The following is a 16065-nucleotide window of genomic DNA, read 5'->3' as shown; positions in this document are numbered from 1 at the left end:
GATTCTGGGTACAATTGACTCTCCGTATCCTTGAATAGGTGGTGGAAGAATAAGCGAGTCAGTAGAATATTAATTTTATTATTTTTTTCCATTTCTACATACACAGACAGCGCGTATCCGCATTTCATTACGGTCAGCATCAATTAATGACGATCGGGTTAACGATCAAGATCAATATTCTTTACGAAGGTTGACGCAAAGTTCCACGAATGCGATATACACAGTATCCAGTCGTTTGAAATACGCTTTTCTCTTTCACTCGTAACACACATTCATCTACAGACATACACGGTGCACCTTGTCTTTCACGCAACAAGAAAAGTCGTTTCCGCAGACATTAATAACGTTGATATACATAATATGTTTCTTTGTATATTTCTATATATATATATATATTTATTCATTTATTTATATATTAATAATAAAGTCAATAACCAAAACTATTAATCGAGCAGCAATAACGATATTCAATAATAATATAACATTAATTATTGCGATAGTACTAGAGGATGATAGAGTCTTGTCGCATCGAGGCGTTAACGTGAATAACTGTTGATGTAACATGATAGCAGGTATAAATGGAGATTTATATTAATAATGATGATAAGAATATCTAAGTGCTACTGTTTCAGACAATACTGGACGTAAATTAAATAATCATGATAGAAATAATAATATTAATAATAATATATAATATAATAATATTAGCAATAAAATATTCGTAACGAACAGATTGCGACGAGAAGTACCATTGTCCTTGAGTATTATCAAGGGAGACGCGAACATAGTATACATTATCGATATGTATAAAGGTACTGATATAATTATTCAAGGTTAAGACTCTGTTTCCCGCGCAATCCGCTATTAACATTTACTATGTACAATTTACCCAATGTTCATCGGAATAACGTCCACTTCAGTAATGGACAACTGGGTACAGGTGTGCATTCATTTTCTAGGTTAGAAATTTGAAAATCTTTTTACAGTTCCTAATACAAATTCCTAAATTTTCAGATCTTCAAATTTCCAATTCTCAAACTTTTATATAACCCAACTTCCAGATTAAATTGTCAGGTTCCTAAGTTTTTTAATTTCCAAATTTTCAAACTTTAAAGTTATAAGGTTTTCAAACACTTTAACTTCAAAATTTTTAAATTAAAAAATGAGAAAATTCCATGTCATGCAAGCCTGTGCCCACGAGGACCATTACCGGTCTACTCAGTATGCTATAAAATTATTAAAATATCTCGTAAATACAATTATCAGCTACCTGAATACTATTTACACCGATCACGAGCTTATAAGAGGCTTAGCATACAACCGAGATGTTCATTTACGTTAACTATTCTGGACCTCCAAATTTTAGCTCGCTTCTTGTGGTAAACTCTGTCCAAAAATATATCCACAAAATGATATATCCTTGTATACAATATCCATGCAATTCTACAATAAACCGAGAATACTATTCGTAAGAGCATCGTGTCGATTCGTGCACTCTGTTTCAGCACCCTATTTGCCCCTGCAAAAGTATACATATATACCCGTTTCGCGGACCATAACTCGGCCATGTGTCGCCATCTTCTCTACGTATCTAACTGGGATTCAATTCACTCGCGAAATTGCAAGTCGTCCTCACAACGAAGACTCGAACCACTTTCTCGACGATAAAGTCGAATCGAGGTTCATTATTACTGTATGTGCACCCCATGTGTCACCCGAATAAACATATGTCCTACCACCGTAGAATTGCACGAAACCCCATTTGTATGTGTTTGTGTTTGTGTATGCAAATGTGTATGTGTGTAGATGTGTTAAGACATAGACCTCTGGATAAGGACTGCCACAATTTTCCTTGGATTCTAAGAAAATTAAAAAACTGAGGATGTAAGGAAATATTCTAGAAAGGAAAATCTTGGAGCAATTAGCGAAAGGTTCTACAGAGGATCTACAGAACTTCTAGAATAATTTTAAGGAAAATTATAGAAAAAGAAATATAGATATTCCTCTTACTATGTTTTTTAAGCGAAGCCCACTTTGCATGCGATTGTACAATATGTACTAAAAGTAAGTAAACACCTATGCATAGCGAGAAGCATTTATCTTAAATAAAATATTTATCTTCACAAATAAAATAGAGGTAAAAGATCTCATTAATGGACACATAGAAATATAATCACTTAGCATTCATTTTTTACCAACATGTACAGATCTTTTACAAAATAACATTTGATAATTTTTTAATTTCAGTTGCTCGAACATATTTAAATAGTTACCATGTTATAATAATATCACATTATTTGGGAGAGTTAATTAAATAGCTTGATTAAATAATCTGAATAAAATGATCGCATAAAACATTTCTAAAGTTGCAATTTATAGTTTTTGTTTGAAGGATACCTTATTCAAGGAAGCTTGTATATTTGAGAACATATAGTTTGTTTTTAAATTCATCAAGCAAAGGTTACATAAAAGTATATTATAAATTCTTGTTGAATTTATTTGTACAACTGTCACTAGCTTTAAAAAAATCATCCGGTAAAAGAACCTTATTTGTTATGAACAGATGATTAATTAATAAAAATTTTGTTAGCATAGTTATGTATCTTATCTCATGCAGTGAAGTAGAAGCATAATTTGTTCAGCAAAGATAAATATTTACATCAACATAAATGCATTTGTTGCAAACTCCAGGTGTTACTTTTAGAACTCACTGTATATAGCAGTCTATTTCCTAACCACATAAAAAAGAAGACAAATTGAAACTCATTTTTACAAATTTTCTAATTACGAAATTTAGAAAACGCCGTGTGGAATGTGTAAATGTGTATGTGTGTGTGTGTGTCGTATCTCACTCCACTATGTGCGTAACCCCATCTGAAAGAACCAAGGTGCAATAAGCGAAATCTTGTGCGCGCAGGAGTGAGTAAAAAATCGTGTCTTATCATATCACAGATTTCCCAAGGTGCGTATCGATAGGTGTTTAATAATTACTTAATTAAAAAGAAAAACAAAAGAAGAGAATTCTTTTCGTTTCCTCGAACGCGTCAGTCAACGAGGAACGCTACGATCGAACGGATACAGTTACCTCGAACGATACACAATCGCGATTTCGATATCGTTATTTCGACGTAACAGATTTCTAGAAGCACTCGACGTCTCCCCAGGCGTCGGGTGCTTCGCCGTGATCGTTTCACCCTCTAAGTCGGAAAGCAACGTAACTTGCCGTGCATCGTCTGAAGATAAAGAAAAATCGTTCCAAAATAAAAGCAAACTTCGTTCTCCCGTCTCGAGCAAGGTAGACGGTCATTCCTGAAACGTTCGATCCGAGTCTTCGGGTGTAATTTCGCGACTCTTCGTAAACGCTAAAATAGCAAATAGTCTAAAATGTACATTATACGAGTTACCTACGGTCGGTAAGAATTTGCGCGCGAAAATGTCGCGCACTCGATAGCGCAATACTGTGTATACAAAAGTCCAGTGTTTTCGTCTACGTTCACTCCGGAGGGGAATCCAGAAAATCCTGCCGATCCTCGGGAATTCCTGCTGGGAATTTCTCGGTAATCCGATCGTCATCGGCCTTGGGTGCCGTCCTGTGTCACCGCTAATGTGGCGCCACCTGCAGGTACTTTTCGCGCGACGTTTAACTCCGGGATCCGTTCGCTTCTTCGTGTCTCTTCTTCGTCCTGGGTCTCTTCAGAAGCTGGACGCCCGACCCAAATGCAATAACGTCGTGGCGCGTTGAAGAGGCGCTTCGAGGCTCTTCGAGGCAGACTTTACGCAGCTGTCCGTATTCCGCGAGTCCCGTTGCAACAGGCCACCCTGAAGAGTTACATTGACCAAGAACAATTTCGTGTTCTTGCATCTGTTATGTTTTTTTTTTTTTAATTGTTCTCTGCTCGTTTCTCTTCGTACATCCTACACACGTTATTGTCTAAATACTTTTTTTTGCTATTCTTCACGAAAGCTTTCTTCGTACGCCCCCCTTAGTAACCTAGCTCGATATATAATTCTCTAATCGAACGTGTCCTTCGTGCGACATTTGTCGTTTACTCGTTACGACAGTGCGCGGGAGTTTTAAGAAATGTCATTTACTTGTAACTCTAGTCGGAGTCTACGTGCGCACCTGGAGCAGCATGTTGGCGAAATTGCTGTTGGTGAACTTGAAGTGTCGCTTATCGTAGAACTTCAACAGAGCCGGGCTGTACGGGTGCTTATCTTTCAGGTGAAGGTAATGAACCTCCGGCTCCTGCGTCGTGTGACCACATTCCTCGCACACGTACACCTGGGTCGAACAAGAAAAATCACGGTTAGATTCCATATTTCAATATTGTTACAACTATGCTCTAATTATGCTCGCGTTGTGGTGACAATTTTTGTACCTGTGTCATAGGCTAACTATAACCGTTGCTATCTAGCCGAGTTAGATGCTTATAGAGAACCAATTACTTATTCTGTTAGGTACACATAACAGGAGTTAATTTATTACAGAGACATATCGTGGACACACATTCCCGGGATAGTGTTTGCTTCAAGTGTACACAAGTGTTCTTTATAGCTTAAAGATTCGCAGCGTGTGGATATCGAAACTTAGGGACATATAAAAATTTGAAGATTTAGGAATTTTAGATAGGTCGTACCTTGGTACGACGTTCCTTGTACGCATACTGATGCTGAACTCCATGAACTTTAAGGCAGTGACTTTCCAGAGAGCACCTCTGGGTGAAGCTCTTCTCGCAAAGATTGCACTTGTAGGGTCGGACACCCGTGTGCGTCCTGGTGTGCCTCTTCAAGTCGAACGTGTCGTTGAAGCCTTTGCCGCAGAACGTGCATAAATAACGTTTCACGTCGCTGTGGCACTTCATGTGGCGATTCAACAATCGTTGCAGGCTGAAGTTCTTGCTACACACGCGACACGTGAAACGGTTTGGGTCGTCGTCCTGAAAAAATTAACAAATTTTCATTATTATTCATCGACATATCGGAAAACTCATTACTACACATATTTTCGAGAATACAGTAGTCTCTTGTTATATTGCCGCATTTTTATATTATGAAATAGTGGATGCTTTTTTAACTTTCTAATACGGGGACCGTCAGGTTGTAGAAAAGTATGATTAATCGTTATAGGAGCTCGTGTTATATGACTATGCGATATATGGCCACGCGCTATATTGCCAAGTGTAGAATTACAGTGCGTTGCGATTCGAAACGTTGTATTACTACGCATTACATTGCTACGCGTTGAGTTATGACGTGTTGTGTTACCTCGCGTTATATTGCCACGCGTTGAGTTACCTCGCGTTATATTGCCACGTGTGGAATTACAATGCGTTGCGATACGATACGTTGTATTACCACGCATTACATTGCTACGCATTGAGTTACGACGTGTTGCATTACCTCGCGTTATATTGCCACGCGTTGAGTTACCTCGCGTTATATTGCCACGTGTGGAATTACAATGCGTTGCGATACGATACGTTGTATTACCACGCATTACATTGCTACGCGTTGAGTTACAACGTGTTGCATTACCTCGCGTTATATTGCCACGCGTTGAGTTACCTCGCGTTATATTGCCACGTGTGGAATTACAATGCGTTGCGATACGATACGTTGTATTACCACGCATTACATTGCTACGCATTGAGTTACAACGTGTTGCATTACCTCGCGTTATATTGCCACGCGTTGAGTTACCTCGCGTTATATTGCCACGTGTGGAATTACAATGCGTTGCGATACGATACGTTGTATTACCACGCATTACATTGCTACGCGTTGAATTACAACGTGTTGCATTACCTCGCGTTATATTGCCACGCGTTGAGTTACCTCGCGTTATATTGCCACGTGTGGAATTACAATGCGTTGCGATACGATACGTTGTATTACCACGCATTACATTGCTACGCGTTGAATTACAACGTGTTGCATTACCTCGCGTTATATTGCCACGCGTTGAGTTACCTCGCGTTATATTGCCACGCGTTGAATTACAATGCATTGCGATACGATACGTTGTATTACCACGCATTACATTGCGACGCATTGAGTTACGACGTGTTGCATTACCTCGCGTTATATTGCCACGCGTTGAATTACAATGCGCTGTGTTACCTCGCGTTATATTGCCACGTATTGTAGTACGACGCATTATATTGCAACGCATTGTATTATGGCACATTATGCGATCACGCGTTGTGTTGTGATGCGTAGTATGACCTCGCGTTATATTGCCATATACTGTTTTACATCGTGTTATATTATTACGCGTTGTTTTAAGTGCATTACACGATCACACATTATATTAGATAAACTGTTATTGAGTTGCGACGCATTATATCACCACGCGTTATATGACCGTGTTACATTACAATGCATTACATGGCCACGAGTTGTATCCCCACACATCGCATTGCCTATTAAATTATCACCGTCCCGTTTCGATCATTCCTACAACTCCCTCCGCAAATATGCAATATAACGCGAGGCCACCGTATCCGTTTCGAAACAGCTCGCAGACAACAGAGAAATAACTGGAACTCTAATCGGCTACTCCAGATCTAGTTAAATATTATTTCTATAAAGTTCGAGGAATGCTAATGAAGCGTTAAGAAAAATACGAGATATATGGCGAAGAAAAGCATTGAAGAATGGCGTTTACCTTGCCAGGCGGAGGTCGGGTTGCCCTCTCTTCCTCGCGATTAGCAGCAGCCTGTCTCTGACCCTCGATAGCCAAAGGATTTTTAATTCCGTGGCCACCGTTTACGAACTCCAACTGGCAATCACCCGGTAGTCCCAGCTATCGATAAAAAACAAACAACTTCATATTTCTCCTTGCTTTTCATAAGTCGATTTTATGTTTCAATTTATGACAGTGGATGAAGCACTCAATTTGATTGGCATTGCATAATGGCGTGATTCTGTTGGATGAATCAATCTCGGAGCAAGTCTGCAGACATTTCATTGAACTTCTATATGGCAATGTTGTTCATTAAAAAAATACTCGGTCGGTTAAAAAGTTCAAGTTCGTAACAAAGTGGTAAACGGAAGAACCTTTCAAGGCTTTACTTCCTGAGAAGCTTCGTAACATAAAGCTTCGTAACACGTTCGATACCGGAGTAACTGTTACATATAGCTCAGTGTCTTTCTACCTCGTGTAATATTACACACCTAGGCCCAAAGTTGTACAAGATAACTTGGCCATGATCGCAAATAATAAAGAAATAAACTATAAATATTTAAGAATTAATCCGGGAGATTCATGAAACGGCCAAATAAGAAAGATTTAGGGCGAATTAGCGAAACAGAGCCATATAGTTTCCGAGCGGTCATGTTCGACCTCGACAGCAAGAAAGAGAAGTATGCCTTTGCCTGGATCAATTTCGGGTGCTTACCCTTTGCTGTAGTACACCGACCCGTTGCGTCAGTGGCGGTTCTCCAACGGGCCCATTCGGTTGCACGGACCCCGTGGACACAGTGGTAGCCGGGCTGGGCGCGTGTTCCATCAACGCGCACGAGGGCGACGTGCTGGTCGAAGCTGTGTCCAACGAACAACTGGCTGCACCGGGACTTGGCAAACTTCCACCTACGCTGCTCCCTGAATCCAGTTCCAGACCTTCAAATCAATTTTCTCAAATGTTTTATTCACTAACAACTAACGATATACGTAGTAAGGCCCAAATAGTTCAAATCCGTTTATTTCGTTGTTGATTAAGGTAGAAATCTTTATTGAGGATTGGGGGTTGAGCTTTTGGATATTTATGGAGTTTCAGAATTTTTGGATTTGCAAGTTTTGGGACTTTGGGATCTTCAAGTTTTGGGACTTTGGGATTTTCAAGTTTTGGGACTTTGGGATTTTCAAGTTTTGGGACTTTGGGATCTTCAAGTTTTGGGACTTTGAGATCTTCAAGTTTTGGGACTTTGGAATTTTTAAGTTTTGGGACTTTGGGATCTCCAAGTTTTGGGACTGTTTGGGATCTTCAAGTTGTGGGACTTTGGGATCTTCAAGTTTTGGGACTTTGGAATCTTCAAGTTTTGGGACTGTTTAGGACTTTTGGATTTTTGGACTATACAATTTTGGGACCTAAGACTCGAGGAATTTCGAGTTTTGGGATTTTGGGACTTTGGGGTTTTCAGATTTCGGAACCATAAGATTTTGGGGTGACAAGATTTGGGACTTTTGAATTTTGGGGCCATAAGGATTTCAGAGTTTGTGATTTTGGGACTATAGAATTTTGGGACCCTAAGATTTCCAAGTTTGGGACATTGGGACTATATAGGGTTTCGGGACTTTGACATTTTGGAACTATAGAATTTTGGGACCTTAAGACTTCAAAAGTTTGAGACATTGAAACCATAGGATTTCGGGACTTTCCGATTTTGGAACCATGAAGGTTTGGAACTTCGAGATTTCGAGACCACTAGAATTTGGGACTTTCAGAGTTTGGGACTCCCCCATTTTGGGACTTTGATATTTTGGACCATAAGATTATAGCACGTTGAAATTTTGGTACATCGAGATTGAAGGACTATGAGACTTTGGGACATTGAGATTTGGGTCCATCAGACTTTAGGACCTTGAGATTTAGGCCCATAAGATTTTGGGACCTTTGGGACTTGCGAGTTTTGAGAATATAGAATTTAGGAACTTTGAGATGTTCAGAAATAAGTAAGACTTCTGAATATTGTTACTTTAGGTCCACAAAGTGTTGTGGACCCATTAGGACCCAATAGATTTTGGGTCTTTAGTATATTGGACCCATAAGATTGTAGAACTTCAGGATCATTAAGACTTGGAAATTTTGAGACTTGAGGATTTAGAAACTTTAAGGTTTTTAGATCATAAGATTTCGCAACACTGTTACTTTGGGCCCACAACATTCTAGGCCCTACCGCGCAATTCTCTAAGACAAACTCGGTCACCTTACTACGCATATCCTTTACTACTAATATCTCCTTTCCAATGTTATTTTCGTTACGATATCGTTATGGTCACTTAACGTACACTTCATTTTACAAGCTCGAAATAAACAATATCACATTGCAACTCTAACTCGTTTCAAATAAATTAGACATGGTCCATTAACCCCGGACCGCGAAGTGTTTATTACGATATTGTAGCACAAAATAAATAGAAACACTAACCACTACCGGTGAAGCTTAATCCCGGGCTCAGTAGTCCTTGATGTTGTTGGTGCGGCGAGGCTGCATTTTGCTGTTGCTGTTGTTGCTGCTGATGCTGCAGCTGCACTTGTATCTGTAGCTGTTGCAACTGCGGCTCCGACTGATTCTGATGATTCTGGTTGATGTGAAGAGCCAGTTCGGGACGTTCCTTCGACACCGACTGATAACCCGACTCGCCCGTGGTGTACGCCAAGCCTAACTTAGAGGTGCTGAAATGTTGAGGAGCCGCCGTGTAGTGCCTGAACAAACACGGTTATTTATTTGCATTATATTTAAGTGGTTGACGAGTGACTTTCCCACGATTTCATCGTTTTGAAGTGGAAGGTCAATCTCGACATTTTTTTATGGGGAATTTTTTTTGTTGGCTGTTCTACTATTAATATGGGGGATTTTTGGTTGTTTACTGTTCTATTGTCGGTATAGGGAATTCCTTGGTGCTCTATTGCTCCATTGTTAATATAGGGAATTTGTTGGTTCTTTGTTCTATTGTAATTATAGGGAATTTTTTGGTATTCTACTGCTCTATTTTCAATATAGGGAATTTGTTGGTTCTTTGTTCTATTATAAGTATAGGGAATTTTTTGGTATTCCATTTGTTGTTTTATTCTCAGTATAGGGAATTTATTGGTACTCTATTTACTCTATTTTCCACGTAGGGAATTTCTTGGTTCTTTGTTCTATTATGAGTATAGAGAATTTTGTTGGTATTCCATTTGTTGCTTTATTGTCACTATAGGGAATTTATTGGTACTCTATTGCTCTATTCTTCATCTAGGGAATTTCCTGGTACTCAATTTACTGCTTTATTGTCACTATTATCAATATAGGGAATTTCTTAGTTTGTTATGCATTTTATAATGTGAGTACAAGCAGGTTAACGAGATAGTTTGCGCACAGATATTTTATCATTATGCTTTCAATTTGCTTGAAAACTGTGGGAACTAAATATGCAGACAATCTCGAGGTACACTCGAGTGCAATATTCATTTGAATCAAAATTAATATGCAAACGTGAAAGAATTTAAATTCACAAATTTTCCCTAGATCTATAAATTCTCTGATCATTATATTCCTAGATTTGCATAACCCTGAATTTTCAAATTCTCAGATCTCCAAATCTCTGAGTTCTGAAATCCTTAGATTCCCATATCTCTAGATTTCCAAATTCCTGGATTTCCATATCCCTAGATTTCCAAATTCCTGAATTCCCATATCCCTAAATTCCTAAATTCCTGGCTTCTCATATCCCTAGATTTCCAAATTCCTAGCTTCCAATATCCCTAGATTCCCAAATTCCTAGCTTTCAATATCTCTAGATTCCCAAATTCATAGCTTCCAATATCTCTAGATTCCCAAATTCCTAGCTTCCAATATCCCTAAATTCCCAAATTCCTAGCTTCCAATATTCCTAAGATTCCCAAATTCCTAGCTTCCAATATCCCTAAGATTCCCAAATTCCTAGCTTCCAATATCCCTAGATTCCCAAATTCCTAGCTTCCAATATTCCTAGATTCCCAAACTCCTAGCTTCCAATATCCCTACGTTCTTATACCCCTAAATTCCAAATTTCTCTAATACCTACATCTCCAAGTTCCCACCTCCCAAATCCCTAGATCCACAAATCCCCAATCCCTCCTCTCGACACCCCTAAATTCCTACATCCCCAAATTGTCAAGCACCCAAATTCCTATATTCCCCTATCCCTACTCCAACTCACTAACTCCTCAAATTCCTATATTCCCCTATCCCTACTCCAACTCACTAACTCCTCAAATTCCTATATTCCCCTATCCCTACCCCAACTCACTAACTCCTCAAATTCCTATGTCCCCAACTTCTTACCCCATCTCAAAACCCTTAAATCCCTATAAACCTAACCCTATAAGCTTTGCATCTCCCTAACCCTCATCCATCACACATCCTCCAACAACTTTGCCGCAGACTGTACGAAGGGTCAAAGAGCAACGCCTCGCTCTTTCAGGTTACTCCGCAGAGTTGCAGCCTTTCACAGAAATATTTGCATAAGCGCGCCGTATCGCGTGCGACCATCAGTTCGACTCCACCAGTCCCGTAGACCACTTACCTAGATGCATCGAAACCCCTGGTCAAGGCCATGCTGTGCTCCGGGAAAGGATCGACGCTAGGTTCGACGGGAGTGGTCATCTGACCCGCGTCCTGCCCAATACCGCTGCCAGCCGAGGCTGGCGAATGCAGCGACTCCTCCAGAAGATCGTTGCTGCCGTCCTCCGCTGGTAACCTTGGCAGAAACAGGTCAGCGGCGTCGCTCAGACTTTCCAGAAGAGCGGTGTGATCCGACGGTGAACTGAAGGTCAGAGTGGCAGTGAACTGAAGAGGATCCACCACGGCACCGGTCACCATGTCCACCATCATCCCGGTGTCCGTCATGTCGTAGGTGCCGTACTGGCCTGATAAGAGGTCGTTTGCTTGGATCTTGTAGGGTGAGAGGTCCTCTTCTTCTTTCAAGGTTAAGCCGTAAGAGGCGCATACGTTTTGTAAGAGGGAGTACTGCTTCCCCTCTTGGGCGTTGTATTGAGAGTGCTGGGAGTTCACGTCTTGTTGACCGGTGTCGCACTCCATGCCTACCGTGGGGGATGGGGTCAAGTAGCCGTTTCCTGAAAGGAGTTTAGTTGTTAGGGTGCGGTTGATGGTTAATGATTAGGTTGCATAGTATAGGTTGCGTGTTGAGGATTATAGGTTGAGGAAGAAGGGGATGTGTTTAGGGTATGAGCAAGGGAGATGAGCAACTATAGGCATTCATGGGTAGTTTTCTAGGTTTCAAAGTTTGCTTTAGAAGTTAGCTCTAGAAGTTACTAATAGGTTCTGGGTGGTGATTGCTAAGTTTCTGGACTTCCAAGTTCCTATACTCCCAAATTTCCATATCCCCAAATTCCCGCGTCCTCGAATCCCCACGTTCCCAAATCCCCACGTTCCCAAACTTCTACGTCCCTAGATACCCACGTCCCGAATTCCTCACGTCCCGAGTTCCCCACGTCCCGAATTCCCCACGTCCCGAATTCCCCAAGTCAGGAATTTCCCGCGTCCCGAATTCCCCACGTCTCGAATTCCCCACGTCCCCGAAATCCCCACGCTCCGAATTCCCCACGTCCCCCAAATACCCACGTCCCGAGTTCCCCACGTCCCCGAAATCCCCACGCTCCGAACTCCCCACGTTCCGAATTCCCCACGTCCCCGAAATCCCCACGCTCCGAATTCCCCACGTCCCCGAAATCCCCACGCTCCGAATTCCCCACGTCCCCCAAATACCCACGTCCCGAGTTCCCCACGTCCCCGAAATCCCCACGGTCCAAATTCCCCACGTCCCCGAAATCCCTACGCTCCGAATTCCCCACGTCCCCGAAATCCCCACGCTCCGAATTCCCCACGTCCCCGAAATCCCCACGCTCCGAATTCCCCACGTCCCCCAAATACCCACGTCCCGAGTTTCCCACGTCCCCGAAATCCCCACGCTCCAAATTCCCTACGCTCCGAATTCCCCACGTCCCCGAAATCCCCACGCTCCGAATTCCCCACGCTCCGAATTCCCCACGCTCCGAATTCCCCACGTCCCCGAAATCCCTACGCTCCGAACTCCCCACACTCCGAACTCCCCACGTTCCGAATTCCCTACGTCCCCGAAATCCCCACGCTCCGAATTCCCCACGTCCCCGAAATCCCCACGTCCTCAAATCCCCACGTCCCCCAATCCCCACGTCCCCAAATCCCCACGTCCTCAACTACCCACGTCCCCAAATCTCTAGATCCCCAAATCCCCGCGTCCCCAAATTTCTACGTCTGCAAATTCCCACATTCCCAGATTCTCATATCCCCAAATTCCCACATCTCCGTATTCCTACGCCTCTAAGTCTCTACGTCCCCCAATTCCTCCACCCCCACTCTCTCTCCCAGCTTAGATCACTAAATCCCTATAACAGCAAATCCCTCCTCAAATCCCTCCTTAAAATCCCTCCTCAAATCCCTCCTCAAATCTCTCCTCAAATCCCTCCTCAAAATCCCTCCTCAAAATCTCATATTCCAGCACCCACATTTGATCGAATCTATATCCCCATTAGTCTATATCATGGGTGGCCAACCTGCGGCTCGCGAGCCACATGCAGCTCTTTGAAGGATTATTTGTGGCTCTCGATAAATGTACCCAAGTTCCCTTTTCATTTTTGTGCTATTATATTTTAAAAAATTATTATCATTCCGTATGTGGTTCAAAATGTCTTTGAAATTACTAACGACAAATATGAAATACTAAGTGCAACGTTGTAAAAAATTTCATTTCCGTCCAAGTTAAGAATGATATGACTCATCGAAAACTGCGCCATCGAAAATTGCGGCTCGCGAAACATTTCAAATTTTGAAAAATGGCTTGGACTATCAAGGAGCTTGGCCACCCCTGGTCTATATCCATCCCTATTCTGAAGATCTTACCTTGAGTGCTGTTATACTGATTCGCAAAATTCGCCAGATTATTCCCGCCCTTGAGCGACTCATAAAAAGGCGGCAACGATCCCGTCGGCGGCGAGCTAGGTCCATAGTTTCCTCTTCCTCCATTCCCTCCAGGATTCATTCCACCGCCGCCAGCTCCGCCGCCCACCGCTCCTCCACCTCCGCTGCCGCCCGTAACAGCGCCGCCGCCACAGTAGTTTCCGCTTCCGCCGGAACTGGAGGAGGACCCACTGCCGGAGTTGCTGGAGCCCCCTGCAGAACCGGAACCACCGTTGTTTCCGGAATTGGAGGACCGGCCGTGGCCCGCAGCGGCGTGGACCACCTGAGGCCCTGACAGTCTCATGGCTAACAAAGGCCTGGCGATCGAATTACCGATCGCGCGAGACACTTTTGCGCCTTCGCGACCTCGTTCCTCGTCCTCTTCCTTTCTCTTCGGCACCGCGTAATCGATAGGCTGTTCCTGCATAGATAACGATGTCACTTGAAGGATTGGTCCGGTACACGCATCGCGTAGGTATTTATAACGGTAGTCCGAGAGATTACGAGATATTAGATGCTGTTTTCTGAGAGGATGGAGATGAAGGAGTTAGTTTTTATATTCTTGAGGACTATGGGATACTGATCATAGCAGTCGATGCCCTTATAAGGCCCTTATAAAATCAATCAGTCAATCGAATACTGTGAGGTATGTTGGTAAAAGGGTTTCACCTGCAGCCTTGAGGTCAAGATTAATCCTTTGCGCTCGAGGGGTGACTCTGTTACCATTTTATTTAATACAATAATTAGAAATAAGCATTTTTTAGCTGATTCTATAATATGACACGTGTGATGTATAAACATAGAGAAACGAAACAAAAGTAGATATTATTAGGAGAGAAATAATAACCTCGAGAGAATTCATTTAATTTTTTAATTAAGCTTTAAAGTTGCTGTTTGCAAACAGTCAAATTACGTTCGAGCGCAAGGGGTTATTTATTTGGTTAGGTCTTTTTAATGGATTTTCATTGGTTCAAAGTAAAATGTGTTTAAGATATCATTACGATCATTAGTACCATGAGGTTTGTTAGTACTATGAGTATTTTTGACGATGCATGACAGTCAACAGCTATTTTGTCAGCATCTGAAGTTAGGATCAGGGTTGTCAGATGATGGGACAACTAAGACGTGTACTTGTTTCTTGAATAATAAATAATGTAACTTGTCAGTTACATTATCAAGTTTCTTGAATAATAAATAAGTTAAGTTCTCACTAATAATTCTTATTGAGATTTTTCATCCTCATAATTGATACTACATGGTACGTCGAAAAAAATGTTTCACCTTGAACTCAAGGTTGAAGGTGAATTTTCTGACCAATTTTATAGACATACATTTGATTCCAAGTTATAAAATACAGATAGAGAAGCTACAACAAATAATGTTCTTCATTCTGAACATCCTCACATGCTGCATCGATAAAAATGTTTAACCTTGAACTCAAGTCTGAAGATGAACTTTGTGACCACTTTGACAAATCTACATTTGATTGAAATATATAAAATAAAGTTAGAGAAGTTACAACAAATAATGTCCTCCACTCTGAACGTCCTCACATGATGCATCGATAAAGAAGTATGACCTTGAACTCAAGTCTGAAGATGAACTTTCTGACCACTTTGACAAATCTACATTTGATTGAAATATATAAAGTAAAGATAGAGAAGTTACAACAAATAATGTTCTCCATTTTGAACATCCTCACATGATGCATCGATAAAGAAGTTTGACCTTGAACTCAAGTCTGAAGATGAACTTTTTGCCCACTTTAACAGATTTACACTTGATTCAAAGTTATAAAGTAAATAATAAATAAAGTTATAATAATAAATAAAGTTATAAAACAAATAAATAATGTTCTCCACTCTGAACGTCCTCACATGATCCACATACTTAACGCACATGGAGCCACAAACAATTCCAACAAAGAGTCACATTTCAGCAACCACGTATTGCAGCAATTTCCAGATCCATATCACTGTATTCGATAAAGTATCCTGTTACATTTTATCTCGCAAATCAATTAGCAAGATTTCTTCCGTTGAAAGTCAGTTTCATATGTATTACACAACGAACATTGTATTCATAGAAATAGAGTAAGTAATCTTGCACTAGAATGTTACGCAGAGATTTCTATGCCGTCACCGGAGTTATTTCGCTCGGGGCGAATGCTCGAAACCAGCTGAATCACGCTACTCAGGGCAGTAACCACACGGTGGGTAAACGGCTCCAATGAGAGAACAGTGACCTACCATGCTGTTTTCGGGTTATTACGAAAGTGATCCGAGTAGGAAGGAAAGCTGGTTGGAAACATTCCGAACGGTCCAGTAGCCCTCGGGATATGAGCTTCGTGCGTTAGGTAAC

General features: G+C 41.4%; 1 protein-coding gene across 8 annotated transcripts in view; it reads right to left on the bottom strand.

Annotated features, from left to right (window-relative positions):
- Window positions 1-58: 58 nt before the first annotated feature.
- The window catches only part of LOC100878345 (transcriptional regulator ovo), a 160541-nt gene continuing 144534 nt past the window's right edge, over window positions 59-16065 (bottom strand). For 2 of the 8 annotated variants that reach the window (XM_012290076.2, XM_076529030.1), the window contains exons 6-13: window positions 13648-14125; window positions 11273-11822; window positions 9151-9428; window positions 7401-7621; window positions 6668-6805; window positions 4638-4937; window positions 4124-4282; window positions 59-3819 (exon numbers count right to left, since the gene is read on the bottom strand). In XM_012290076.2, coding sequence (XP_012145466.2) covers window positions 3694-3819; window positions 4124-4282; window positions 4638-4937; window positions 6668-6805; window positions 7401-7621; window positions 9151-9428; window positions 11273-11822; window positions 13648-14125 — 2250 coding nt within the window. In that variant the 3' untranslated portion in view covers window positions 59-3693. Of the gene's footprint in view, window positions 3820-4092; window positions 4283-4637; window positions 4938-6667; window positions 6806-7400; window positions 7622-9150; window positions 9429-11272; window positions 11823-13647; window positions 14126-16065 lie in introns of all 8 variants that reach the window. The other 6 variants (XM_012290081.2, XM_012290079.2, XM_012290078.2 and 3 more) reach the window with 6 other exon arrangements.

This window comes from Megachile rotundata, chromosome 1 (assembly GCF_050947335.1).
Source record: "Megachile rotundata isolate GNS110a chromosome 1, iyMegRotu1, whole genome shotgun sequence".
NCBI lineage: Eukaryota > Metazoa > Arthropoda > Insecta > Hymenoptera > Megachilidae > Megachile > Megachile rotundata.
This window is presented reverse-complemented; position numbering and strand designations above follow the sequence as displayed.